Here is a 26,972-nt window from a genome sequence, read left to right on the forward strand (position 1 = left end):
ATGGAACCCAAAAGTTGAACAGGTGTACTTTAATTAGGAATACTGCATCACCATGACAACTGATTAATGACGTGCAAACAGGAACATGGGCAGACGGCAACAAAGAGGAACATAATAAGAGTCCATGAAAATGAAACTAAAGCTAAACAGAACATAATGGTGACAACTAGCAACAACTCAGAACATCATAGCAAACCACACAAAGTGCTGAAATCCTCTCAGAACTCCCTTCTGTAGCATTTTGATAGCACACAATTATTTTCAAAAAGTGTAAAGGCTCTGTTCTAAAGCCTAGTGAGCTTACTTTATAGAAAACATTTTAAAGCATCCCATGTTGATTATGATTATTCTGCTTTCAAAGTTATGTTGGTCAGTTGTAAGGCAGCATGGAATCTTTTGTGTAGAATGCAATCCCATAATGCTTTGAGATAAATCAATTTGATGGTGGACAAAAAATAGAAATAATCATTAAATTATCAAAAACAATACTGATAAAAATACTTCAGTCTAATAAAAATAAAACATTTTTTAATTAATATACTCTCTATTTGCACCATTGTTCAAGTTTGTGGTCGGTAAGATTTAAAAAATGTTTTTGAAAGAAGACCACAGTTTACAACTGTGGTTTTTCTGTGCACACAGAAACAGAAGCACAGAAACTAGTTGACAATGCTGCTTCGCGACGTAGGCAGAAAATGTAGGGTAGGGCGAAAAACTCATCTCATTTTCTCCTCCAACTTCAGAAACGTCCAACATCGTTGTTTTACCTTTTATTTTATTTTTAATTTTTTTTTACTTAGTCTTTGCACGCTCGCTTTCACCTACGTCACGCTTGACCTTTCAACGTGATTACATAATGTGTGGTGCATTACAGCTAGAGCAAGACGAGCATTTGTGGTTAAAAAGTACACAAATATATATATATATATGCCTTGGCTGGGATTGTGTAGAACCTTTTGAAGCTGCATTGAAACTGCAACCCGTTGGTTCTCGTTAAAGTTTAGGAATGTTTTCCTAAAAAACCTTAATTTCTTTTCGACTGAAGAAATAAAGAAATTAAAATCTTTGATGACGTGGAGGTGAGTAAATTATCAGGAAATTTTAATTCTGAAGCGAACTAATCCTTTTAAGCTTCTTGTTGTGCCATTCTTTGCCTCCACGTCGTGCATTAAAATTGTTTTAAGCACAGCTAGCGGTGGATTATCCCTTACTTATTATCAACAGTTGGGCTGCTGAATATTTTTGTGGACTCTTTCAGAATATATATATATATATACAGTATATATATATATATATATATATATATATATATATATATATACATATATATATATATATATATATATATATATATATACAGTATATATTATTATTATTATTATTATTATTTATATATATATATATATTTTTTTTTTTTTGAAGTAGATATCACTTTACATCAAAAAGCAATAAAAGTATTAATTTCTTAAAAAAAAAACCTTACTGTCCCCAAACTTTTGAATGGTTCACATTTTGATGCCTTTGAACGTTGTTCTTGTGTTCCAAATCGAATATAACTGAAATGCTGTTTGTTTTAGATGGACAAAGCCCGACATTATCTTATGGAAACGCATTTCCATAGTTTGATGCTAACACTAATGTTTAACAAAATGCATTTCACCATTTTATATTACATCTCCGGACACATCTTTTCCTCTGAAATTTGCATATTACAAGCCAGAGATGCGGCCTGCACGTCAGCGCATGTTCCTCTTTGTTGAAGACACTGAGTAATGTGAACGTCGGCTACAGCAATCTGTCTTCTCCACAGAGTTGCCCTCTTCCCCTTACGACATCTCTCTTCTGTATTGTGACGGGGAATCCATGGTTCTCAACTGGAAGCAGCCCATCCATTCTGGAGGAGCAGAGGTCACTGATTATTACATTGACAAATTCAATGTGGCCAAGAAGACTTGGAAGGAGGTCAACATCCCACCCATTAAGGAAAGCCTGCACAAGGTGTCTATTTATTGCAGCATCCTGTGCATGTTGTTACATCAGCTTATACTGATGGATTTCTAATAATATTATGTAATATAATATTACCTTGTAAAATAATTACTAAGATTAACTGTTTCTTCTGAAGGTTGGAGGTCTGACAGCTGGGTCAGTGTATCAGTTTAGGATCTATGGAGCTAATTTGGTTGGATTGGGTGGTGCCTCAACCCCAAGCAGGTCCTTCAAATGTGAGGCTTGGACCATGCCTGAGCCAGGTAATGTGAAGTGTGTACATAGTTTTGAATTGTACTGTTCAAATTTTGTCATTATTTATTCACCCTCATGTCGTTCAAAACCTGTATGCTGCTATTTGTTCTGTGCAACACAAAAGGAGAAATTAACAAATATTTTAGAATTTTCATGATCTAATATCAGAAAATATGAATAAATACTGTAACAAATATTTTGCTAATTATTAGTTAATGTTAGTTAGAGCATTAAGTAAGGTCAACTAATGAGACCTTATTGTAAAATGTTACCGCAGAATCAGCTGAATTTGAAACTTTGAAACCAAGGCATAACAAAGGCTGTACAAGATCAATAAATTGACCAAAAAAGCAATTGACAGTTCTGCAAAGTGGTCCGAAACTCTCTCACATTGGTTCTGGACCAGCGGGTCATCCTTTTTGTTGAGTTCTGTCCCTGAAAATCTTTCCTCCACTGCAACTCTGGAATCTTATTGTCCATTCACCATATTTTAAGTAGCACACTCAAGAATTAATGCCCTTTTGACAACACACTGATGCACCAAATAGAATCTGAATGCAAATATGATCAGTGGACAACAATTATTTGGTCTGTTCTTCACACAAACTGTCGTATGGCAGTCAAAGTCACATGGCCTTTTTATAGGGATTTTTTTTTTTTTTTTTGCCATCTTTGGAGTTTGAGAGTCATGGTAACGTTGAACAGATGGTGGTCTGTGTATGTGAAGATTCTCCAAAAGTCTTGTTTTCCACAGAAGAAAGAAAGTCATACATGTTTGGAACATTATGAATATGGTGAATTAATTATGGCAATTTTTATCTTTGTGTGAACTGTTCCTTTAACAAACTAAAACAAATCTCCATTAAGCTCATTTTGTTTTATGTGTTGCCCTAAGACACTTTAGAGGAAGTAAAAGTCTTATGTGTGCAAAACACTCATTCTTGAGACCAAGCCACAAATCTTGGCAAACATTACTTGAGTCCTTTTTTTTTTTCAGAAGATTTACAGTATTTTTATTGGAGATATAGATCCTCTAGAGTAAGATGTCTTGTTTAGGTGGTTAAAAACCATTGTTTAAGGCTACACAGGGAATAGGAGGTCTCTATAGCTCTCTGTTTGTTTCTGCCTGTCACCTCTAGACTACATCACCATCATTAAAAATGAAGGATTAATAGTATTAATAGTACATGTCTCAATCCTTGTTACTGTGTTTCAAGTGAACCAAGTAAGGTGATTAATAGCTGTTTTCACACAAAAAAGCTGTTTTTATCAAAGTGACACATGTTCAAATCCAGCCTGCATTATGTAATGCTCCAATTCCGACATTAGTGTATTGGACAGTCAAGACCAGCAAGAAACTCAAAAGACGTGTGCAATCGTCACATAAGCTTTTTGAGAACATAATCAAAATATAACATGTTATATTTTACCCTAAGAATATAATTTTTTTATAGTATTTATACATCACACTATTTTAATGTACTGTATAAAATGAGAATCAGTGTACAAAAATACATAATAATAATAACCTCAGAAGAAAATCGCCCATTATTTACTACAGTGATTAGAATTTGGTAGACAGATTTGCATGAAAATTTACATAATTAATTTCACATTCCACAGTTTTGTTGGATTTTAAGGTGAAATGTCATGTGCACATGTTTTCATGAGATTCACCCAAACATGTTTGAAAGCATGAAAAATCTGAGCTTTAATTGCCTTGTGTTTGGCTTTGGTAGGTCCAGCCTATGACCTGACCTTCACTGAAGTAAGGGATGATTCTTTGGTGTTGGAGTGGAAGGCTCCTGTCTACAATGGGGTCAGTACCATCACTGGATACTTCATTGAGAAATCCAGGAAAGGCTCTGATACCTGGAGCAAAGTCAACGAAAGTTCAGTCAACCACTGCTATCTCAAGGTATTGATTTTTGAGTGCCGACAAGCTCATATTCTCATATTTTCTGTACTATTCTTTTAGAATGCCAGACATAGAAATATGAAAATCTGTGCACTTCTCTGTTCCTTGATCAAATGTACGGTTTCAATGTTTACAGGTCAAGGGTCTAGAGACAGGCGAATCTTATGTGTTCCGCGTACTGGCCGAGAATATCAAGGGCATCGGCATGGCTTCAACCCCCTCTGACCCTGTGTGTGTCAAGGCACTGCCAGGTAAACATGTAATGTAGAGCAGACACTGTTTAAGGCATAGACATACATATCTGAATGGGGGGAAAAAAATCAATGTGGTTCTGCCTTACAGAGCCAGTTGCTTCTTTGATTGATGCATTGTGATGCTGTATGTGTCTGCTGAAAGAATAAATGTCCCATTTTCAATTTAAAGGGACAAATCATTTAGTTTGTTTACTCTAGAACTTGTATGCGAAAAAAAAACTAGCATGCATTTTTTTTGCAGTTATTCTGAGCTTAAGAATCACAATATATGAGACAATAAATGTAATTTGTAAATTAAATATAATTTCGAAAAACAATTACATAAATTGTTTGTCAAAATAGTAGATAGGAAATCCTGGATTTATGCTGGATTTAGCTGCCCATTACGCAAACGGACACTGAAAAATGTCTTGCCTTTTTAATTTTGGTTAATTCACCCAAAAATAAAAATTCTTTCATCATTTACTTACCTTCATGGGATTCCAAAGTCTTAAATTGCTCAATTCTTAACGAATTGTTTAATGACTCCTTTATTACTATTGTTAATAGTCTTCTAATTTTTGGTTACATGCAGTTTGTAACTTTTGGCGCTCTATAGTGGTTAAAAAACAGAACTGCACTCGTCTTGTTGAAGAACATTGTAGACAGAGCTACTTCTCTCTGTTTATGTCCATGACGACTCACGCAGGTACTGGGCTACTCCGCAGTGGTACGACCCGAACCAGTCTAAAATAGTACAAGTATAAAGACGTATTATAGGTGTACTGTATTGATTCAGGATAAGACAAAAACACGGCTTGGAAAATGGATTCATGTTGTACTCACTTATTATATAAATTTTGTACATTTTGAACACAAAAAAAGTTACGACCCCTACGACTGCAGCTTTAACCAAAGTCTTATGTCTAAATAATATCAGGGTGAGTAAATTATGACATAATTAGAATTGTTGGGTGAACTGTCCCTTTAAGGCAGCATTTCTCAATGAGAGAACATTTTGGGTGCTGGAAGCAATATTTGTGAAAGGGGTTTTGTTTAAGGCGAGTGACCGTTTACAGTGACTACTTGCAAAAGAATGTGGTCTGCAACATTCTAAAACCTACCAATTTACACCAGTGCGACTAGACGAGAGGAGGTATTGTTGCCATAGCAACTACTCTTTTCCTTCAGTTTTTCTGTCATCTTTCTTTAGCACAGCTGTTGGACCTGTGAAAGCAACTTAGTGTTTAGCATCCAAAAACACTCTTAACAGACGTAATAATAATATTAATAACAATAATGATTCTTGTTTGATGATTGGCTACTGTTTGTGATAAGCTACCTAAATAAAGTTGGAATATTTTAATATATTTGTTCAACACTCATTTTTTTTATTCTATTCACGTGGCTCACATCACATTTCCCTGGGAAACTAATGAAAATGATATTCCAGCTGTTAAATAGGGTGAACCACTGCCTTAAGGGGACTTTGTCAACATGAAATGCTTGCAACCCATTTTACTTCCATAATGTGATGAATTTACATATGAAACAGGATCTTTAACAAGAAAAAAATATAGATTGGTTGTGATTTATTGATATCACCGGGTGGTTGGAAGGGGTCAAGATTTTAACTGCATGGCCCAACAAGTTTTTCTACTGTTTTTCTCCATTGACGGCTTTTGAAAAGTTAAAAGTGTATTCTGACAAAATTATAGTAGTAACAAAACGTCTCAGGTTACGTATGTAACCCTGGTTCCCTGATAGGGAACGAGACGCTGCGTTTGAGACGCGATGGGAACGCGTCTCAAACGCAGCTCGAGTTCCCTTGAAAGGGAACGTCTCAGTTTACGTATGTAACCCTGGATCCCTGATAGTGAACGAGACGCTGCGTTTGAGACGCGTTCCCATCGCGTCTCAAACGCAGCTCGAGTTCCCTTGAAAGGGAACTTATATATTATATATTTTTTATTTTATTTATTTATATTTTTTTCAGGATTCATTGATGAATAAAAAGTTAAAAAAAGAACAGCATTTATTCAAAATAGAAATCTTTTCTAACAATATAATTTTTTATAATCACTTTTTATCAGTTTAATACATCCTTGCAAGTTGGTGAATAAAAGTATTAATTTCTTTCAAAAACAGAAAGAAAAAAATGACCCCAAACTTTTGAACTGTAGTGTATATTGTTACAAAGGATTTCTATTTTAAATAAATTATGTTCTTTTTTAAAAACTTTTTATTCATCAAAGAATCCTGAAAAAAGTATCACAGGTATAAAAAAATATCAAACAGCACAACTTTTTCCAACCTTGATAATAAATCAGTATATTAGAATGATTTTTAAAGGATCATGTGACACTGAAGACTGGAGTGATGGCTGATAAAAAAAAAAAATCAGCTTTGCATCACAGAAATAAATTGAAATATAAATATATATTAAAATAGTTCAATACAATACAATAATAATAATAATACCCTGTACAATACTTTTATTCATTAAAACTCATCTTTGATCACCAAAATGACATTTTTAAGCATTTTTCCATGAAAGAAAAACATTTATTCATGCCTTAAGATAGCTTGAATGTAACTCTACAACCTTGACCATTTAGTATTTGCGGTGCTATGAATATGCAAATTAGCCCCGCCTCCACTCCCTCGCACCAGCTCAGAGATCCACTTGTTGACGATCACACGTTGACGTGATTGGTTACAAGGAAGTTTGTGACTTCAGAAACACCAGCGATTTCAAACCGCGTTTTTGAGACTGTCTTAAATTCACTGGAGTTTTAAAGAGAAAATAGTCAGCAATGGTGTTGACTTAGAAATGTACACATGGTTTGTCTTAAAGCATATTAAAAACACCACATCGACATTTAAACAACATTAAAAGGGGACTTTAAATTGTAATAATATTTAACAATATTGCTGTTTTTTCCTGTATTTTTGATCAAATAAATGCAGGCTTGATGATCATAAGAGATTTCTTTCAAAAATATTAAAAATAGTTATGTAGTTATAGTTATAGTAATAGTTATGCTTCACACACACACACACACACACAGACACACACACACACACACACACACACACACACACACACACACACACACACACACACACACACACACACACTGAATAGGACATTAATTTATGTTATCAGAGTTATCAGGGATTAGTTATGATGACTCAGGTGATTGGCTCAGAATGTCTATTTCCCAGAACTAAGTGTCTATGAGAAAAGATGGCAGATTTCAGTTCACACACTTCTGAGGGTTTTGCGTCAGTTGATGAACGGATAGCCTTCCTCAGAAACTCTATAGACCTCATTGGCTTGGCGACATCAGAAAAAAAAGAGGAAAGTCATTTTTAGAGGAGGTCATCCATCCAGGGTGTTTTGCTGCCTTTGGCCCGAGATGCTGAGATAAGCTCCAGCATCCCTGCTATCCTACATAAGACAAGCAGTTTCGAGGATGGATGGATGGATTTGAGAAGTTGTTATTACAGTGATGGTATTGGTATTTATTTTCATGATTTTTGTTTTATTTTGTGCACTGATGAATTGTGCACAGTAAGACCAGGAAGTCGCATTCAGTTGTCAGTTTGACATTTTAAACCTAAACAACTTACACAGCCATCCAGAATAGCAGACTATCTGTGAATTCTAAAGAAGATTTATTTTTTATTTTTGAAGAAATGGGAGGAGTTCACAGTGGGGCTGAGAGAGAGCTGTTCAGGGCAGTGTGGATTGCACCATGGGAGGTGTTCTCGAGTGTCTTGGGGAGCAGCTGCCTGCACATTCACAGATAAGCAGAAAGCTGCCACGGGATGATCCAAGATGATTCATTCAGAGTAGCCCGAAAGGTTTGTGGCTGATAAAAATGGCATCAGCCAGTAGAGGGCACTGTGGATTCGTGTGTCTATAGAAAGTATGTGTGTGATGTTGTGTGAGATGTTCTACAGTACAACTAAGAAGGAAAGCCCTGCTTGGGCTGATTGGTCATAATCAATCTCCACAGATTTCTGCACTTGAACACCCATCATTGACAAACTTCTGCACACCTGTTACATGTTCATTAATTACTATTATTATTTTTTACAAATTTTATTATGCTTTTAGATACCACTACACTGAGAAAAATGATAAAATGATACCTAAAAATGGTAGCATCTAAAGGAACTGCTTTTGTTCGAGTCAAAAATATAATTTTACTTCACTGAATCCACATAAGGGATCTGAATCAACACTAAACTGACTTTAGCTGAACAACAGCCGAAATGCATCATTTTCTAGTTACCACTGTAAAGCTGCTTTGAAACAATCTGTAATAAAATAAATAAAGGTGACTTGATGACCTAAATACATTTATTTAGACAAAGAAAAAAAAAACGATTTTTTGATGCAATAAATTAGGTATAAATAGCTATTTAAGGTAATATTAATTAACTTTTTTGGGTTAAAAATTATCCAAAATATATTTTTTTAGCAAGTACATAACCAGCCAGTGTTCAAAACTATCTGCTTGCCTAAGATCGAATCAAAATGGTAAGCTTGTAATAATGTTTTTTGGTACTGTTGGATTTCCGCGGGAAATTCGAGCATGTCTTTGCATCATTACGTCACATCTGTACACATAAAGAAGGTGTCTCGGCTAGTAGGCTATATTGCGTGTGATGGTGTTGGAGGTGGAGATTTATAGCCTTTTCTCACAGCACTTGATATAATTAATCTTATTAATTTGATGGCGGATCCAGAAAGGTTCAAACGACAATCACTAGTGACAACTGTAGATTCACCTGTTGTAAAACGCAAAAGACTTCGGACTCCTGAGTGGCTACAGAAAAAAAGAGACTGCGACCGGGCCCATGCCAAAACAAGGATAAATATTGCAAGGGCATTAAATGTAGTCACTCAATGCTGATGTTGTTAACATTAACAATTTGAGAACAAAGTATAATTTGCACGGTTTGACGTGATATGATAAGAGATCATTAGATTTAATCAGCGCGATTTCTTGCAATGCCTTTTTCCTCTTAGTTGGTCAGAACAAAAGTGGATGTTACTTGTTCAGATGACATTTTCTATTGAAAATTCTTATGTTGGTCATACTTCCAAAAGTATCCTCACCGGCGCGGTGACTGACAGCCTCACATTCTCCTCAAAACATTGGATTCATCCGCGCTGTGCCGTGCCGAGGCACAACCCACGTAAAGTTGATAATTCCATGAATAACGGCAATTGCAGATTTCGAACAGAGATGGCGAAAAAGAGGAAAAATACAGACTGCAACTTTAAACTTATTCTTTAAAAAAAAAAAAATTTTAATGTGGAAAATTTTAAATTCCCTGAATATGAATGAAAGTGAATTAGAACTGGTTTGTAAAACCACAAAATGACAAAAACACCAGTAACATATCATTAAAATGTTACATACGACCTGTGCACAATATTTTATATATATATATATATATATATATGAGGCTTTGTGTACTTGAGTACACAAAGTCTCATATATACATAAAATATTTTGCTGTAAATATTGTGCTGTCATAAGTACCATTTTAATGATACTGTACATTGTATATATATATATATATATATATATATATATATCTTCTTCTGAATCCACACTATACCTCTGTGTGACAAACAGACCAAAATGTAAGCTGGTTTTTACTGAAAATCAAATATATGGTGCTGCATCAGGTTTAACATTTGGTTTCGAGACACATTGGAGCAAATGGCATTTGACGTCAGTGATGTGAAATGCCATCAGCGGATGTGTTTTATATGTGACATTTGTTGTCCATTTTAAAGCTTCAGAGGAGCAAAATAGCATTAAATTACGTTTAGATTATATTATTATTATTAATACATAAATATATTAATAAATGTATTAATTTAATATCAAAGTTTACTTATTATTAGAAAACTGATCAATTTAATATTGTGTCCTCGACGTTTCAAATCATTCCTATGGAACAGCATTGATAATAATCACACTGTGTTCCAACCATAACTTCAGCATATCCTACGGTATTTGTTTAGTAGTACTTGTCTACTTGTGTGCAAATTCTTCTGTGCTTTTGTTATTTTGAAGGCACCCAGGAAATCAAGTGTGGCGTCGATGAGGAATCAGGTGACATTTATCTCTCTTTTGAGAGCTGCCAAATGACAGAGACATCAAAGTTTGTATGGAAGAAGTCCTACCAAGAAATAACTGACTTCTCTAAGGGCATCATCATCAAGACATCAGGCAGCAAGTAAGCACAACACACGCTCAATGTGTCCTAACTTGATCTGGTCTAGATACATATTAGCTCAAAGCATATGCAATGCCACAGTCTGTGCATATTTAATTCTATTTTGTTTTCCTTGTGTTGTCCCAATGAACAGACACTAATGTTTCCTCATTGTTTCTTTAGCTCAACTTTGTTTTTTAAGAACCCAGACAAAGAGGATTTGGGCACATTCTCTGTTTCTGTTACACATACTGATGGTGCCTCGGCCAGCTACAAGATCTCAGCAGAAGGTGAGGCTTCTTAATATATAATGACCATGAGCTTCATTATTAATACCCTCCCTCAAAGGTATATAGAGTACAAGACACTATCAAAACATTCCATTGACAGATTTGAATCATATTTGATTCAGATGTCGCCGGTATACTATATATGTTGGTGTGTGACATGGATGTTACATCATCTGCAGTAAAATAGTTACCATGATATTAGATATTTCAAAGATATTTAATTAAATAATAATAATTTTAATAATAATACATATTTGTGTTTTCTGTAATGTACTTGAAAAGTTTTAAATGATAAATGATAGTTACCTCTATCCTTTAGAGCTGGAGAAGATGTTGGCCCTCAGCTATGACATACGCAACCCAGGTAAGTGGCCCCAGATTGAAGAGTAGAGTATGGAGCCCCTAAAGGGACATGGTGAAGAAGAAAAAAATGAGATGGGACGAAAAATTATTTGGCAATGCCTTTGCGTTCTCTCACAAAAAGTTTGCGTTCCACTGATAAACTTTGCGTTCGCCTGCAAAATGTTTTGCGTTCCCCTGAACGCAAAGTTTCTCAGGGGAACACAAAATATTTGCGAGAGAACCCAAAAGCATTGATATTATTTTTCAATTTGGCTTGTTAAAAATTTATGAATCTTAGCTTTTGAAAAACTAAAACTTCAGGTCGTGTTTCCGAAATATCTGTAGTGCATATTTGTTTTCTAGTTATGCTTTGCTCTAACATATTTAATTGTCTAAAATAACTCTTTGTGAGTGCAAAAATTTAATCTCTGATCTATGATTTTAGCCCCCTGTTTCACACACAAGACTTAAGCCTAGTCCCGGACTAAAATGCAGTTTGAGCTGTTTAATTGAAAGCAATTTGCACTGACATATCTTAAAATATGTCACCGCCATTGTTTTGTCTGAAAATACACACCAGTTATGTTTACATTTATAGAAATACATTTATAGAAGCTACTTAAATATGCTAATTGAACTAAGGCCTAATACTAATCCTGTTTGTGAAACCAGGCCTAGGAGACCTTATCTAGAAAAGCCATAGATGGGAATATTCAGGTATGGGATTGTCCTGGTTGCGTATGAAACCCACCATTCCCTGAAGGAGGGAACGGAGGATGTAGTCGACGTCGACTGAAATGGGCTCGCGTCAGAGAGCCAATGTTCTTCGAGTACTACTAAATGAGGCAATGGAATTGGCGTGTGTGATTCGCATGACACACACTCTGCCCTCGCGGTGCAGGTATAAATACGGAAGTGGATGCACGCACTAGTTGCTTTTTCGCTGAGGAGCCGAGCGTAACCCGGAGTCAGTGGTGGTGGCAAGGGGACTACGTTGCATACGCAACCAGGACGTTCCCTTTCAGTCGATAACGTCAGACGTAGTCGACATTGACTGAAATGGGATCCAATCTTTGAAAACGCCACTAAAGCTGCCAACTTCCAGTGCCTAGACAAAAGCCTCCTGATACCCCCGCAATTTTAAGGCGGGGAAGGACAGGGCTTAGGCCAGGGAAGTCACTGCTGTTCCTAGAGGACCACTGGGAAAGCGTTCCCCATACATTGGAAGGAAGGGACACTGCGGAAGCCACATCCTACCCGAAGGGAGGTAACGTGGAGAATACACATATGTACTGGGCGGATGACCGGGCAGTATGACATATGGAATTTCACTGGGGTGGCTCCAGCCTAAGACGGGGGTAGACTCACCGGACAGTGACGGCAGAGAGACTCTACTGAGGGATGACACAAGCTTGCCGTAGGGAGCCGCATCGTGAAAGAATACACATATGGGATCACTATAGGGATCGCAACATATGGACCCGGCCTAACACCGGTTCCACACTGCTTACGAGTGGTAAGCCTAACACCGGACGTTCCGCACGTCCGACATCGGAGGGGTGGGGAGGAACTCAACAGGGTTCGGATTAAGGGAAATCAACTGAAGTAGAATTGCGCACGTATCCAGTCAATAGGAGGGGAATGGTGCAGCAAGCCGACACTTGAACTGGGCTCACGGTGAAACTGGCTTCATGAGAAGGGAGCCCATGGGAAGCACTGGTTCAATCTAGGTGTCGCCCAGCCCCCAACTCTAGAAAATCTGTCAGCAAAGCACTCTGTCAATGCCCAGGCGGAGCACACACTCATTATAGAGGAGCTCAACACCTAAGTGGACATGAGCATTTCAGAATTTTTCACCGAAATGAAGGCAGCTGATTTTCTAACAGATAAGAGCTAGTCTGACGTCTAAGGCTTGCGTTCTGTACACGTCTAACCGCTATGAAGCGGACGGACAGAGAAAGCCAGGACTGGGTCTGCCTCCTCCGGGGAAGCGCTTGCAAGCTCACCACCTGATCCTATTATGGGAGAGGTAGGAACCTTGGGCACAATCCAGGCCAGGGTCTCAGCTCGTGAGAGTTAGCCGGCCCGAACTCCAGGCACAATTCCTGACCGAAGCGAGCAAGTCCCTACCCTCTAGTAGAGACCATGCGAACAGGAGAACTGTTTTAACGTAATTTTTAACTCACTGCCTGCAATGGCTCAGGGGCGGTCTCTACAGTGCAGTTGCACCAGAGATAAGGCCCAAGAGGATAAAGAGGGATGCAAGCATTTACATTACCCTGCTCCCTCAGGAACCTGACGATCAGGACGTGCTTCCCACGCTTCTGCATCACGATGAGCATCAAGAACACAGAGGCAACATCATTTTGAGGGTGGAGGAAAACAGCCCATCTTGCAGCCCATCTACTCCAACCCATCTTGCAGGAAAGAGAGCACTGTTTTGATCAAAAAGATTTCAGGATCTCCTCACGGAGAGAAGACTCACACAACGACTAGGTTCCACTTCTAATGCGTAAGCACACCACCTCTTTCCAGGGCGTGCTCGCAGAAGTGATGGTAACTATCACATTTTCCTGTGATAGCCACCTGAACCTCCGTGTTCACCAGGGGTAGAACGCGGGTACCATCGTGCCCCGTCCCTGAAAATGTGTTCAGAGGAAGTCAGGAAGGCTGTCGAGGGGAGCTAGGTCTGGTTGGGCCAATAAGGGGCAACAATTAAGTCCTGCTCCACTCCTGACTTGGCACAGTAGGTGCAAGCGACAGGCGCACAAAAGACAGGAGCACTGCTCAACACTACATGTAAAGATCACTGAGCTTTAGGAGCATTTCTGCTGAACATTTGAGTGTTATAAATTCACTTTTCTGCTCAACACCTGAGTGTGAGAAGATTCACTGAGCTTCAGTAGCATTGCTGCTCAACACCTGAGTGTGATGAATTCACTGAGCTGCAGGAGCATTTCTGCTCAACACCTAAGTGTGATGGACTTCACTGAGTTTCAGGAGCATTTCTGCTCAAAATGTAAGTGTGATGAATTCACTGAACTTTGAGCAGGCGCCAGGCGATAATGAATTGCAGTCGCTTTTTTAGGAGGCTCACTGTGGAACGCATTTCTGTGGGCCCCTGGGGCAGCTGAGAGCCAGTGTCTGTCCAAGGGTTGCCCGCTCGGACAGAATAAATGCAACTGGCATGGAGACGAAAGCGGGGAGGCAACTGTGCGGCCCCGGAGTGGTCATGACCCAGCTGGACCGCCAGGGGATGGAGTCTCAACTCACCCTGGCCATAACTGTCGTGAGGCTCGTCGGTGGCACGATTGAGTAGGCCGGGAAAATAGTGGAATGAAGCATCCTCAGAAGCTTCTTTCTCCAAGGAGGAGGGGACGGGAGAGTTGTGACAAAAGAGGGAAGCTTACGCAATGGCCGCAATGTCAACACTCAAGGCACGAATGCCCGTGCAGTCGGAGGTCACCCAGGCCTCTGTTAAAGCACGCCCTTTGTACATGGCCCTTCAGTCACTGAAGGTTTGGCAGCAGACCGGGGTGAACTGTTGCCACACAGGGTGTGCTGCTCTGCCATGGTCACCTCGGGACTCGATCTGAAGCTAGCGCTGAAGTGGTCTTCATATCGAGGAAGCCTAACAGCTGCATCTGCCATATGCCCCAGGAGCCTCTGAAAGTTTCTTTCAGTGGGACCCTTTCTCACTTAAATACACACACCAGCTGAACACACTCTCGTGGAGAGAAGTGTTGAACCGAGTCCACCTCCAAACTGAAAAAGAGATACTCAACCCATGGGCGAGATTGCTCTCTCCCAGTTGACCTGAAAACCCAACTGGCTATGGAGCACCTGAAGGGAAGGACTCTGTACTGATACTTCACACCCTCACACGCATCCTTGTCACACAGGATCACCTGCGGTACGGAAGGTAGAGATCTGAAGCACATGTCATTCAGGTCAATGCTGCAAAGATGGTCACGACCCACCATCTAGTAGCATGAAGAACGATTTTACAAATGGCCTTCATACCGGCTGGAGGAGAGGCTATATCAAATCCTTCGCCAGTAGGATAAGATAAGCGCGCACAAGTCATGAGCACTGCTCAACACTAGGTGTGATGAATATCACTGGATTTTCAGGAGCACGTCTGCTCAACACATAATCTGATGATTATCACTGACTTGAGCGGGATAGCCGAGCCTGAGGTGGGGCAGCAAAGTGGAGAGTGTGGTGTTAGTGTGCTGTGCAACACTTACCTGTCTCCACTAGCGGCAGGGGGCGCGTGAGAGGGCGGATGACCGGGTCCTCGAACAAACCAAGCTGCCTGCTGGCGACCAAGGGGGGGCTGAGGAGTGTAAGGCCCAACAGGGTCACACCCGCCAGACTGGCCCTCTTGAGACCCAGGAACAGATGAATTTGCTCTTTCTTTGAAGTGTGGGTACCGCTTGCTCCGTTTTTTTTTTTTTTTTGGGAGCCGGCGGCGGAACAGACACAAACAAAGACTCCACCCGGCCCTTACCCGGGGGGAGGGAGTGTTCGTGACCAACTCCAAGAGCATCCTCATCCATCCCTGGGCGCCCGCTCTGGAATGCTCTCGCTGTCGCTTACCACCTGGCTTGGCAGCGCCCGGAGCGGGCTGGGCATCCCTACTGCGGCCGGCTCCATGCTGAAGCCTGGGTGGAGGCTGCTGCGGAGGCCCAGTGGGAGCAGCGGCCGGGGAACGCCCTCAGAGACGAGCAGGCGGGGGAACTACCACCGGCAGCGGGGTGGAGGCAGCAGCGGGACCCGGGGAAGGATGTGCCGGATGATCTCCGTCTGCGCTTAGGTGGCAGAGAACTGTTGGATGCAGTTCACTGCCACGTCGACGACCAGCCCAACCTCAGGAGGGCGAGGTCGGATGCAGTGCGGTGCTCACCTATGAGCGCACGGTCTCGGCTACCCTCGTGCATGCCATGGGTGCCCTGGCCTGACAGACCTGTAGCAGCGCCATGGCACGCAAGAGGAAGCGGCTTGCCCAGAGGCTTTGTAAACTCTGCCCGTCGGAACGGACGAGAACTCACAGGCCTTGGGGGGGACGAGGATCCCCCAAAAAGGCAGCGGCCACCAGACACAGGTGCACCTGAGCTGAGAACCAGTTCGGCATGCCCAGAGATACCAAACCTCCAACCTAGACTGAACGGGACACGGTTGAGGTTCCACTCGAGCCCGGCAGCCTCGGCGGCCCGTTTTAGCAGAGCTGACATTTCTGGATCTAGCTCGGGCAATGTTACACTCCCAGAGGGAGATAAAACAGCCGAGCGTCATCTCCAGAGGTCAGCTCACCCTCCGATGCTGCTATCGACATATTATCCTCTGGGGTAACCCCAATTGAAACAGCTGATCGGTCAATTACAGAGGGACCAGCATGCCCAACAGGAATTCCATCGGCTGCGGTGTGATAGAGGAGTGAGGAGCCCAAAGGGAATGGTTACCAGGCGAGACATTCATCACTGTGCTCCGATCACCCATCCCACATGGCAGTTGGGGGTGGGGCATGGTAATGGGGACTCGCGCTTCGCAGACAACGGCGAATCTCGATCTCAACACCGCGACAGTCATATTCCCGCAATGAAAACATGAGCTGTCCACAAAAGCTGCCCCAGCGTGCTGAACATATAAATATATATATACAGACATATTTATATACTGTATACATAAATATATCGCTCAACACGTGATGCAACAATCGTGACCGTCAGAGAGGAAAAGGGAACGACCGCATCCAGAAACGCATGGGTGGAATGACATCTTGAAAAAGACACAAACGCACCCGTGTTGCTTTTTCAGGAAATAGGACCCATCACCAGTGCCGGAGCACACGCGGGAATGACCGCGGCAACACTGAGTGATGCGAATCACGCACGCCAATTTCTTTCCCTTCAATAGTACTCGAAGAACATTAGCTCTCTGACGCGATCCCATTTCAGTCGACGTCGACTATGTAGGACGTTATGGACTTAAAGGGAACCCTGAATTGTCAAGTCAAGTCAAGTCATCCTCATTTATATAGTGCTTTTAACAATGTAGATTGTTTCAAAGCAGCTTTACAGAGAAAAATGTATAATTTAAGGTAACAGAGATTGGTTTAGTTTTATAGTGGTTCTTGAAAAAAAAAAAATTCCAGCTAAAGTTAGCTTTGATTGATTCACTTCCGTCTAAAGGATAGTTTGTTATGAAATTAGGGGCCGCTAAGACGACACCGTTCTCTCTAAACAGACTTTAAACGCGAACCTGTGATAGATGCTGATGGCGTTCACATGCGCATTAAGAATTGATTCTATAGTTATGTGCGTTTGAATATATGTGCGCAGGTTTGTAATTCCTTGTAATTACTTGTCTTGTCTATACATTTTGATGCAGAATTTTATTATATCTTATCACTTCGGGTAGGTACGGGACCAAAAGAAATCCACAAAACTTTATCTGTAGAGTGGCATAGGGATCCTCCATAGGGAGAGGCTAGTTTGCACTTCAGCACTGCATTGTCATCGGGTCCAGGCGAAAGTCCTTCGTCAGATCTGGAAACGGGCTGGATCCGGCAGGCTGCGGGAAAACCTCGGGATAAACAAAGACACTAAAATTAGCGTAGATGCCATTCTTCTTATGATGTAACGAGTACATCAGGATTTAAGGGAAGTGTTCCCAGTTCCGGCTGACCTAATCTAAGCAGCCTAATATTGAATTATAGAAGTCTATAGAGTGTTATGTGAATGCTAGGTCAAAGAGATGTGTTTTTAGTCTAGCTTTGAACTGACAGACTGTGTCTGCTTCCCGGACAATGTTAGGAAGATTGTTCCAAAGTTTTGGTGCTAAATAGGAAAAGGATCTACTGCCAGCAGTCGATTTAGATATTCTAGGTATTATCAACTGGCCAGAACTTTGAGATCGCAATAGACGTGAAGGACTATAATGCGTTATTGTCTATAGAATTGTAATCTGCCAAATTGAACTAATGCTATTCAAATGAACTATTTACATTACATGTTATTGATAACAGTGTGACTATTCATTGAACTTTAGTGTATTTTTTTTAAACTGCTATTACCGCTGTATTGTAAAACATTTGAGGCTATTACAGTGATTTTATCAAAGTTAAAGGGGTTTTAGATTCATGCTGTGCCTGACAACACCATTTAAGCATGTTAAAATCACTGGAACATGTAGCGTTGCTTATTGCTTAAAATAAACTATTACGATTTTTAAATAGAATCAGCATGTGTACTGTCACAGTGTGGGTTTTGTGTCTTGTTCCTTGTTCTTGTCTGTCATGTGATTCCCTGTTTGCCATGTGTCTTGTTAATTGTCTGATCATTGTTCCCATGTGTTTCTGATTAGCCACGCCCCCTTGTTATCTTGTTTAGCTTGTTTGCCTGTCTATTTAGATCTCTGTGTTTCAGTTGGTTTTTGTCGGTCGCTGTTTGATGTTAGTTGTGCCCAGTTCCTTGTTCCGTGTGCCTTATTCTGAGTTTACCCTGGATATTCTGTTTGTTGGAGTATTAAAGTGCTTGCGATTGGATTCACTCTCCGCTTCATCCTTGCTGCACGCAACAGAACGACCGACCCTAAAATGATTCCAGCAGCACGGACCTCGTCTGATTTCTCCAGCATGAGCCGGGAATTTGCGGGTCAGGTCGCAGCCTTGGCTCTGGATAGCCCTGATTTATTTCAGTTCACGTGGAGATTTATTCCTCTTGCTACTTCCTGCTCCCTCGGAGACGAGGCTATTAAATTGTGTTACCGGCTGGGGGCTAAGGAGGTCAACCCGAGGGAGCTTCCCAATATCTCTGGTCTGGACTGGAGAAAGGCACTCTCCCGATGTCTGGAGAGCTTCCTCCCATGGTACGCCAGGTCATCATCTGACCTCCACGCCCAGCTGGATTTTCACGTCCAGCCAGAGCTTCACGTCACCCACGTCCAGCCAGAGCTCCACGTCACCCACGTCCAGCCAGAGCCTCACGTCAGCCACGTCCAGCCAGAGCTTCACGTCAGCCACGTCCGGCCAGAGCTTCACGTCAGCCACGTCCGGCCAGAGCTTCACGTCAGCCACGTCCGGCCAGAGCTTCACGTCAGCCACGTCCGGCCAGAGCTTCACGTCAGCCACGTCCGGCCAGAGCTTCACGTCAGCCACGTCCGGCCAGAGCTTCACGTCAGCCACGTCCGGCCAGAGCTTCTCGTCAGCCACGTCCGGCCAGAGCCTTCACCGCTGGTCCCGTCCAGCACAGAGCCTTCACCGCTGGTCCCGTCCAGCACAGAGCCTTCACCGCTGGTCCCGTCCAGCACAGAGCCTTCACCGCTGGTCCCGTCCAGCACAGAGCCTTCACCGCTGGTCCCGTCCAGCACAGAGCCTTCACCGCTGGTCCCGTCCAGCACAGAGCCTTCACCGCTGGTCCCGTCCAGCACAGAGCCTTCACCGCTGGTCCCGTCCAGCACAGAGCCTTCACCGCTGGTCCCGTCCAGCACGGCGCCCTCACCGCTGGTCCCGTCCAGCACGGCGCCCTCACCGCTGGTTCCGTCCAGCACGGCGCCCTCACCGCTGGTTCCGTCCAGCACGGCGCCCTCACCGCTGGTCCCGTCCAGCACGGCGCCCTCACCGCTGGTCCCGTCCAGCACGGCGCCCTCACCGCTGGTCCCGTCCAGCACGGCGCCCTCACCGCTGGTCCCGTCCAGCACGGCGCCCTCACCGCTGGTTCCGTCGAGCACGGCGCCCTCACCGCTGGTCCCGTCCAGCACGGCGCCCTCACCGCTGGTCCCGTCCAGCACGGCGCCCTCACCGCTGGTCCCGTCCAGCACGGCGCCCTCACCGCTGGTCCCGTCCAGCACGGCGCCCTCACCGCTGGTCCCGTCCAGCACGGCGCCCTCACCGCTGGTCCCCTCCAGCACAGCGCCCTCATCGCTGGTTCCGTCCAGCCCAGCACCCTCTCGCTCTCAGAGACGGAGGAGGAAGAGGACTTCCCGCGTCCCGCAATGCCTGGAAGTCCTCCCTGTACTTCATGTCAGCCCAGAGTCCTCGCTGCTGGTCCCGTCCGATCCAGAGACTGTTCAAGTCACGTCTGCCGATCCAGAGACTGTTCAAGTCACGTCTGCCGATCCAGAGACTGTTCAAGTCACGTGTGCCGATCCAGAGACTGTACAAGTCACGTGTGCCGATCCAGAGACTGTTCAAGTCACGTCTGCCGATCCAGAGACTGTTTAAGTCACGTCTGCCGATCCAGAGACTGTTCAAGTCACGTCTGCCGATCCAGAGACTGTTCAAGTCACGTCTGCCGATCCAGAGACTGTTCAAGTCACGTCTGCCGATCCAGAGACTGTTCAAGTCACGTCTGCCGATCCGGAGACTGTTCGGGTCACGTCTGCCGATCCGGAGACTGTTCGGGTCGTGTCTGCCGATCCAGAGACTGTTCAAGTCACGTCTGCCGATCCAGAGACTGTTCCGGTCACGTCTGCCGATCCAGAGACTGTTCAAGTCACGTCTGCCGATCCAGAGACTGTTCAAGTCACGTCTGACGATCCAGGGGCTGTTCGGGTCACGTCTGCCGATCGAGAGGCTGTTCAAGTCACGTCTGCCGACCCAGAGGCTGTTCAAGTCACGTCTACCGATCCAGAGGCTGTTCAAGTCGCGTCTGCCGATCCAGAGGCTGTTCAAGTCGCGTCTGCCGATCCGGAGACTGTTCGGGTCACGTCTGCCGATCCAGAGACTGTTCAAGTCGAGTCTGCCGATCCAGAGACTGTTCAAGTCACGCCTGAACCTGATCGCTCTATGTTTGTTTCTGTGTTTACGTCTGTCCTTGTGGCTGTTTCTGTTCTGGTGTCTGTTCCAGAACCAGAGCCAGTGTCTGTTCCCGAGCCAGTGTGTGTGTTGTCTGTTCCCGAGCCAGTGCGTGTGTTGTCTGTTCCTGATTCCGAGCCAGTGTGTGTGTTGTCTGTTCCAGAGCCAGTGTGTGTGTTGTCTGTTCCCGAGCCAGTGTGTGTGTTGTCTGCTCCCGAGCCAGTGCGTGTGTTGTCTGTTCCTGAGCCCGAGCCAGTGTGTGTGTTGTTTGTTCCCGAGCCAGTGTGTGTGTGGTCTGTTCCCGAGCCCGAGTGTGTGTTGTCTGTTCCCGAGCCCGAGCCAGTGTGTGTGTTGTCTGTTCCCGAGCCAGAGCCAGTGTTTGTGTTGTTTGTTCTCAAGCCAGTGTGTGTATTGTCTGTTCCTGAGCCCGAACCATTGTGTGTGTTGTCTGTTCCTGTTCCTGCGGCTATGTCACGGTGTGGGTTTTGTGTCTTGTTCCTTGTTCTTGTCTGTCATGTGATTCCCTGATTGCCATGCGTCTTGTTAATTGTCTGATCATTGTTCCCATGTGTTTCTGATTAGCCACGCCCCCTTGTTATCTTGTTTAGCTTGTTGGCCTGTCTATTTAGATCTCTGTGTTTCAGTTGGATTTTGTCGGTCGCTGTTTGATGTGAGTTGTGCCCAGTTCCTTGTTCCGTGTGCCTTATTCTGAGTTTACCCTGTATATTCTGTTTGTTGGAGTATTAAAGTGCTTGCGATTGGATTCACTCTCCGCTTCATCCTTGCTGCACGCAACATGTACATTCACAGGTCTAAGGTCATGCGTATGAACTGTGACACAGCACACATCTCAGCTTGTCATGCGTCACCTCTTCTGTGTCGCAGTTATTCCTCTGAAGACTGAACTGGCCTATAAGATTCTAGAGAGAGGCCGTATGCGCTTTTGGCTGCAAGCTGAGGGTATCTCTTCTTCTGTGACCTACAAATTCTTTGCCAATAACAAGGAGCTTGTCAACTGTGAGGTAAATAACTGTCAAATAGAATGGTACTGACAAATACAGCCTTCAATTCATAAACAGAAATCAGGGAGTTTTATATTAAAAGGATAGTTCACCCCTAAATGACAATTCTGTCATTATTTATTCACCCTCAGGTTCATCCAAACCCCAATACTTTCTTTACTCTGTGGAACATAATATGTTTAACAATACAGTATCATAAAAGTATCATAAACATGGTCCATATGACTTTTAAACTATTTTCATACTATTTAAGTCGTTCACTGAAAATATTGCTTGGCATGACACCAATTGGTTGTTAGGGATTACGCAAAATATCAGTTATCATACTAGTTATCTGATTATTTTGTGTGTATATATATATATATATATATATATATATATATATATATATATATATATTGGCCAATATAATATAGTATAATATAATGTATTTTTTTTTTATTAAAATGATATTTGTTTACATAATATGTCTGTTTACTCTGTATAATTATTTTGTATTTGTAAATACACACACATGCATGTATTTGAGAAATATTTGCATGTATATACTGTATATATATTTATATATAATTTATATTATATATAAATATAAATATTTTATACATAAATGACAATTTTTTCTTAAATATATACATGCATGTGTGTGTATTTATATATACAAAATAATTATACACAGTACACACACATATATTATGTAAACACAAACTTTTATTTCGGGTCCAATTAATTGCGATTAATCGCTGCACAGCCCTATAATTAATATATTCTTATTTCTTTTATTATTCTTGTTTCTTTTGTTATAGTTATACATTTGTTTGCATTGTACACTACTTTACATTATAATTGTAATTGCCATTGTTTTATTTTGTTTTAGCCAGAAATTGACCATCGGAGAGTCCCCAGTTGTTCCCCATTCACTTTCATTGAACAAAAAAGGCCAGCATGGACTTCCTGCTATAAATAATTGATTTTGTGTTCTGTGGTAGAAAGAAAGTCATAATGGTTTTGCATTTGATTACAGAATTGTCATTCTGATTGAACTATACCTTTAAGTTTAGCTTCAACTGCTGTGCAAGAAAATATAGCCAATCCAAATGAATAGATTCAACTCCATCTGTTATGTTCATTTGCTTGAGCCTCGTAAGAAAAGCCCATGAGATAAATGTTTACCTCTCTGGCTTTTTCACAGCAAACTAAAATGAGTCACGATGCAGCCACGGGCATTATTGAGATGGTGATGGATCATTTCACTGAAGACAGCGAGGGCACTTTCACCGTGCAGATCCAAGATGGCAGAGCTAAGGCCCAGTCTTCTCTGGTGCTGATTGGAGATGGTGAGAGCCAGCATCGCTCTAGGGCTTGCAGAAACTCACATCTTGAGATATTGTGCTCTTCTGTTGAACTCTTTTCACTGACCTCTAATAGTTTTGCTTTATTTTCCTATTCCAGCCTTCAAGGCAGCGTTGGCTGAGGCGGACTACCAAAGGAGGGAGTACATTCGTGTGAAAGAGGGTATTGCACTCATCGAGTTGATGTAGCTGTTGAATGAACTTCGGATAGAGTGAATTAGACCCTGTGGTTTTGTAATGCCATTACTTTTTGAGGTTTACAAACAAGCTTTGCACCATCGACAAAATGTCTTATTGGTTCCCTGCTCAAAAAATCTGTGAATAGTTCACGCAGAAATTATAATTCTGTTATTATTTACTGACTTTACAGCGGAGCAAATAGATGTATCTGTATCTGTTACAATCTCAATATTATTTGTAACTGTATTTGGAAGAAAATGGAATTGGTTAGGGGAGCAATGAAGGAATGAATTTTCCTATATCTTAACCTGGAATGTTCCCATGACACCGCAGAGGGGTGTCTATTAGCTGTTCTTACAACAAGATTTTTTTATTACTGCTGTTAATATAATTGTTGCAAATAAACATACATTTAAAAATTAAGTTTCTAAAATATGCTTATATATGATATATAGAATTTAGACACATTCACTACATACACTCATTAGTATAGCTATAATATCATGCTATCCCCTGGCTCACCTGTTATCCACTAAGAACGAGGAGTGACTGTGTCTGCCAATTATTTCTGCTGTTATTCGGTAGAATTCATTATTTGTTTTGAAGCCATTATCTGTGGCTTTTCGAATAAGGTATTCGGCTTTGGGCGCATCCCTATTACTGATTCTCATGTTGTTACAAACTATCTTGCTTCTGTTGAAGAAGAAATTTTGGTAACATTTTCTATGAAGACCATCCTTATAAATAAGTATAAATGGAGCTATAACTCATTATAAGTAAGTATTACTATTTTATAAATATATTTATAAAGACTAATCAAGACCTACACTGCAATAAAAAAAACAGTTATGTCACCATTAAGTTCAGTTTAGTTTCATTATGATTTTTTTCATTGTGATGTTTTTATTCTCATCATGGGCTCCTTTGTTCAGTTTTCCCGCTCCTCTGTTCAGTTTTCCCGCTTCTCATTATTAGTTCATTTGTGTCAGCTGTGTTTTATTAATTATCCTTGTTTGTGTTTGCAATATAAGTTGGTCCCTCACATTCATTCTCCGTTTGGTCTACGTTGCTTTAGTGTGTGTTGCCCTGCCTGTTTGTTTATTCGTTGTATCTTTGTCATTAAAATTGGTTGGAACTGAATCTTCATCCTCTTCTGCCTTCCTGCACCCGCCTGTGACAAGTTATAGTTACATTTATATTATTTATATAATTACTTGTAAGTCATGCATTTGCTTTTTTCAATGTGCATGCTCATAATCCATTAAACACTAATTTATAAGTATTAATAAGTGAGTCATATGGTTCCATGAATGTATTTATAAAGATGCAGCTTGCATTGCTATAATGTTATTATATTATATTTACAATTACTTTTTTAGTAATTCAGATTTATTTTTGTCAAATAAGTGAATATGTTGTTATTAATAGCTGTGTAGTGTTCTAATAAATACTTATTGTGAGTGATATTACAGTTACTAATGCATCATTGATGGCTTTAAGTAAAGTGAAAACATAAGGCCCTATTTTAAGGGTCTATGCGCATGATCCAAAGAGTATGGCACAAGTGCACTTAGGGCATGTCCAAATCCACTTTTGCTAGTTTAATGACGGGAAAAATGGTCATATGCATTTAGATCATGTGCACCCGGAGCATGGTCTAAAAGGATTATCCCTATTCTCTTAATGAGTAATGGGTGTATTTTGTGCGTAACAGGCAAAAAAAACAGTCTCATCTCCCATTCCCTTTAAAAGCTAGTTGCGCTCACGCCATGGCGTATTCACTATTTACATGGTGGAATTTGCAAGCGGAAAAACTGAACGTTTCTCCAGAGAGGAAACGGATCTGCTCGTGCGCGAGGTTAAAGCGCTAGCATACCATCTACAGGACAAGCCGGATTCCACCATTACAAAATTACACAATTACAAAATACAAGATAATCTTTTACATTGTAGGCCTAATCCTTTCATTTTTAATATTTGGCATGTTTGTGTGCTGCGGTGTGTCCCTGTGTGTAATTAGCAGAGTGTATGCGCATTGTGGACCCCCCTATAGGGATCTCCCAGTCATGTGACCCCTAGCTGCGTGTCAGCCATTTTGACGGAATACATCCGTCAGCTACTCAGTGGCAATGGATCTATTATTAAGGATGGGCCACCACTAATAATAGATCTATTGCCGTGGGTAATATATATTATTATTATATTATTATACTAATAATATAATTACATAAAAACTTTTTGACATTGGGCTACAGTGTGTTAGGTAAACTAAAAATAGTTTTTACATTTTTTTTTTTTTTACATTTTTATTCATTTAGCTGACGCTTTTATCCAAAGCGACTTACAATTACTATGTATGTCAGAGGTCGCACGCCTCTGGAGCAACTAGGGGTTAAGTGTCTTGCTCAAGGACACATTGGTGTCTCACAGTGGATTCGAACCCGGGTCTCTCACACCAAAGGCATGTGTCTTATCCACTGCACCATCACCACCCCTAGTTCTATCATAAAGGGCGACAGCTAAACGTTTGATTAACAAATTATTTTCTGTTTAAAGCAAAAAAATATATATATACACACTCACCTAAAGGATTATTAGGAACACCATACTAATACTGTGTTTGACCCCCTTTCGCCTTCAGAACTGTCTTAATTCTACGTGGCATTGATTCAACAAGGTGCTGAAAGCATTCTTTAGTATTGTTGGCCCATATTGGTAGGATAGCATCTTGCAGTTGATGGAGATTTGTGGGATGCACATCCAGGACACGAAGCTCCCGTTCCACCACATCCCAAAGATGTTCTATTGGGTTGAGATCTTGTGACTGTGGGGGCCATTTTAGGTCCAATAAGCATCCAAGTTGGGGCAGGTAGTGATGTGTCCTCCCGTATCGAGGCTTCGAAGCGTGTGTCGAGTAATCCGGGATGATTTCTGTGCAGCGCGTATCGTCGAGGCTTGTGTCAGTGACGTATGTGGTGACGTTTGAAGCCTCGCGAGCCGCCTCTACCACGTGACTGCTTCAGGAAGTGGTTTGCGGTTGGTTTGGCGGTCTATTTGAAATGTAAGGGCCACCAAAATGCAATGGATTCCCCCTCACGTTTTGTTGACTTGGGACTTTGCGAGTTTGTTAGCGACCTATTCAAGCTTCTTTTTTTTGCGATGGAACCATGCGATGTCATTATAAGCACACTGCACGTTTTACATTTATTGTCCACTTGATGGCACAATAGAGCAAATGAAGCACCATGAAGCTTCGGCACATGAGTGAACCAATTGGATGGAACGCTTCAATGCTTTATGAAGCTTCATCTTGCCATCACTAAGGGGAGGCAGAGAACAAGCAGAA

The 26,972-nt window shown here is 41.7% G+C and overlaps 1 protein-coding gene across 1 annotated transcript in view; it reads left to right on the forward strand.

Moving 5' to 3' along the window:
• Positions 1–26,972, forward strand: part of myom2b (myomesin 2b) — an 84,347-nt gene that overhangs the window by 32,702 nt on the left and 24,673 nt on the right. Inside the window, exons 17-26 of the mRNA XM_077218022.1 lie at positions 1,811–1,998; positions 2,126–2,252; positions 3,984–4,162; positions 4,299–4,413; positions 10,503–10,665; positions 10,828–10,934; positions 11,254–11,298; positions 21,961–22,097; positions 23,287–23,431; positions 23,547–23,609. Of these exons, the coding sequence (XP_077074137.1) occupies positions 1,811–1,998; positions 2,126–2,252; positions 3,984–4,162; positions 4,299–4,413; positions 10,503–10,665; positions 10,828–10,934; positions 11,254–11,298; positions 21,961–22,097; positions 23,287–23,431; positions 23,547–23,609 (1,269 nt within the window). The remainder of the gene's footprint in view (positions 1–1,810; positions 1,999–2,125; positions 2,253–3,983; positions 4,163–4,298; positions 4,414–10,502; positions 10,666–10,827; positions 10,935–11,253; positions 11,299–21,960; positions 22,098–23,286; positions 23,432–23,546; positions 23,610–26,972) is intronic.

This window comes from Siphateles boraxobius, unplaced genomic scaffold (genome assembly GCF_051911475.1).
Source record: "Siphateles boraxobius isolate OS27281-9 unplaced genomic scaffold, OSU_SipBor_1 12, whole genome shotgun sequence".
Classification (NCBI taxonomy): Eukaryota; Metazoa; Chordata; class Actinopteri; order Cypriniformes; family Leuciscidae; genus Siphateles; species Siphateles boraxobius.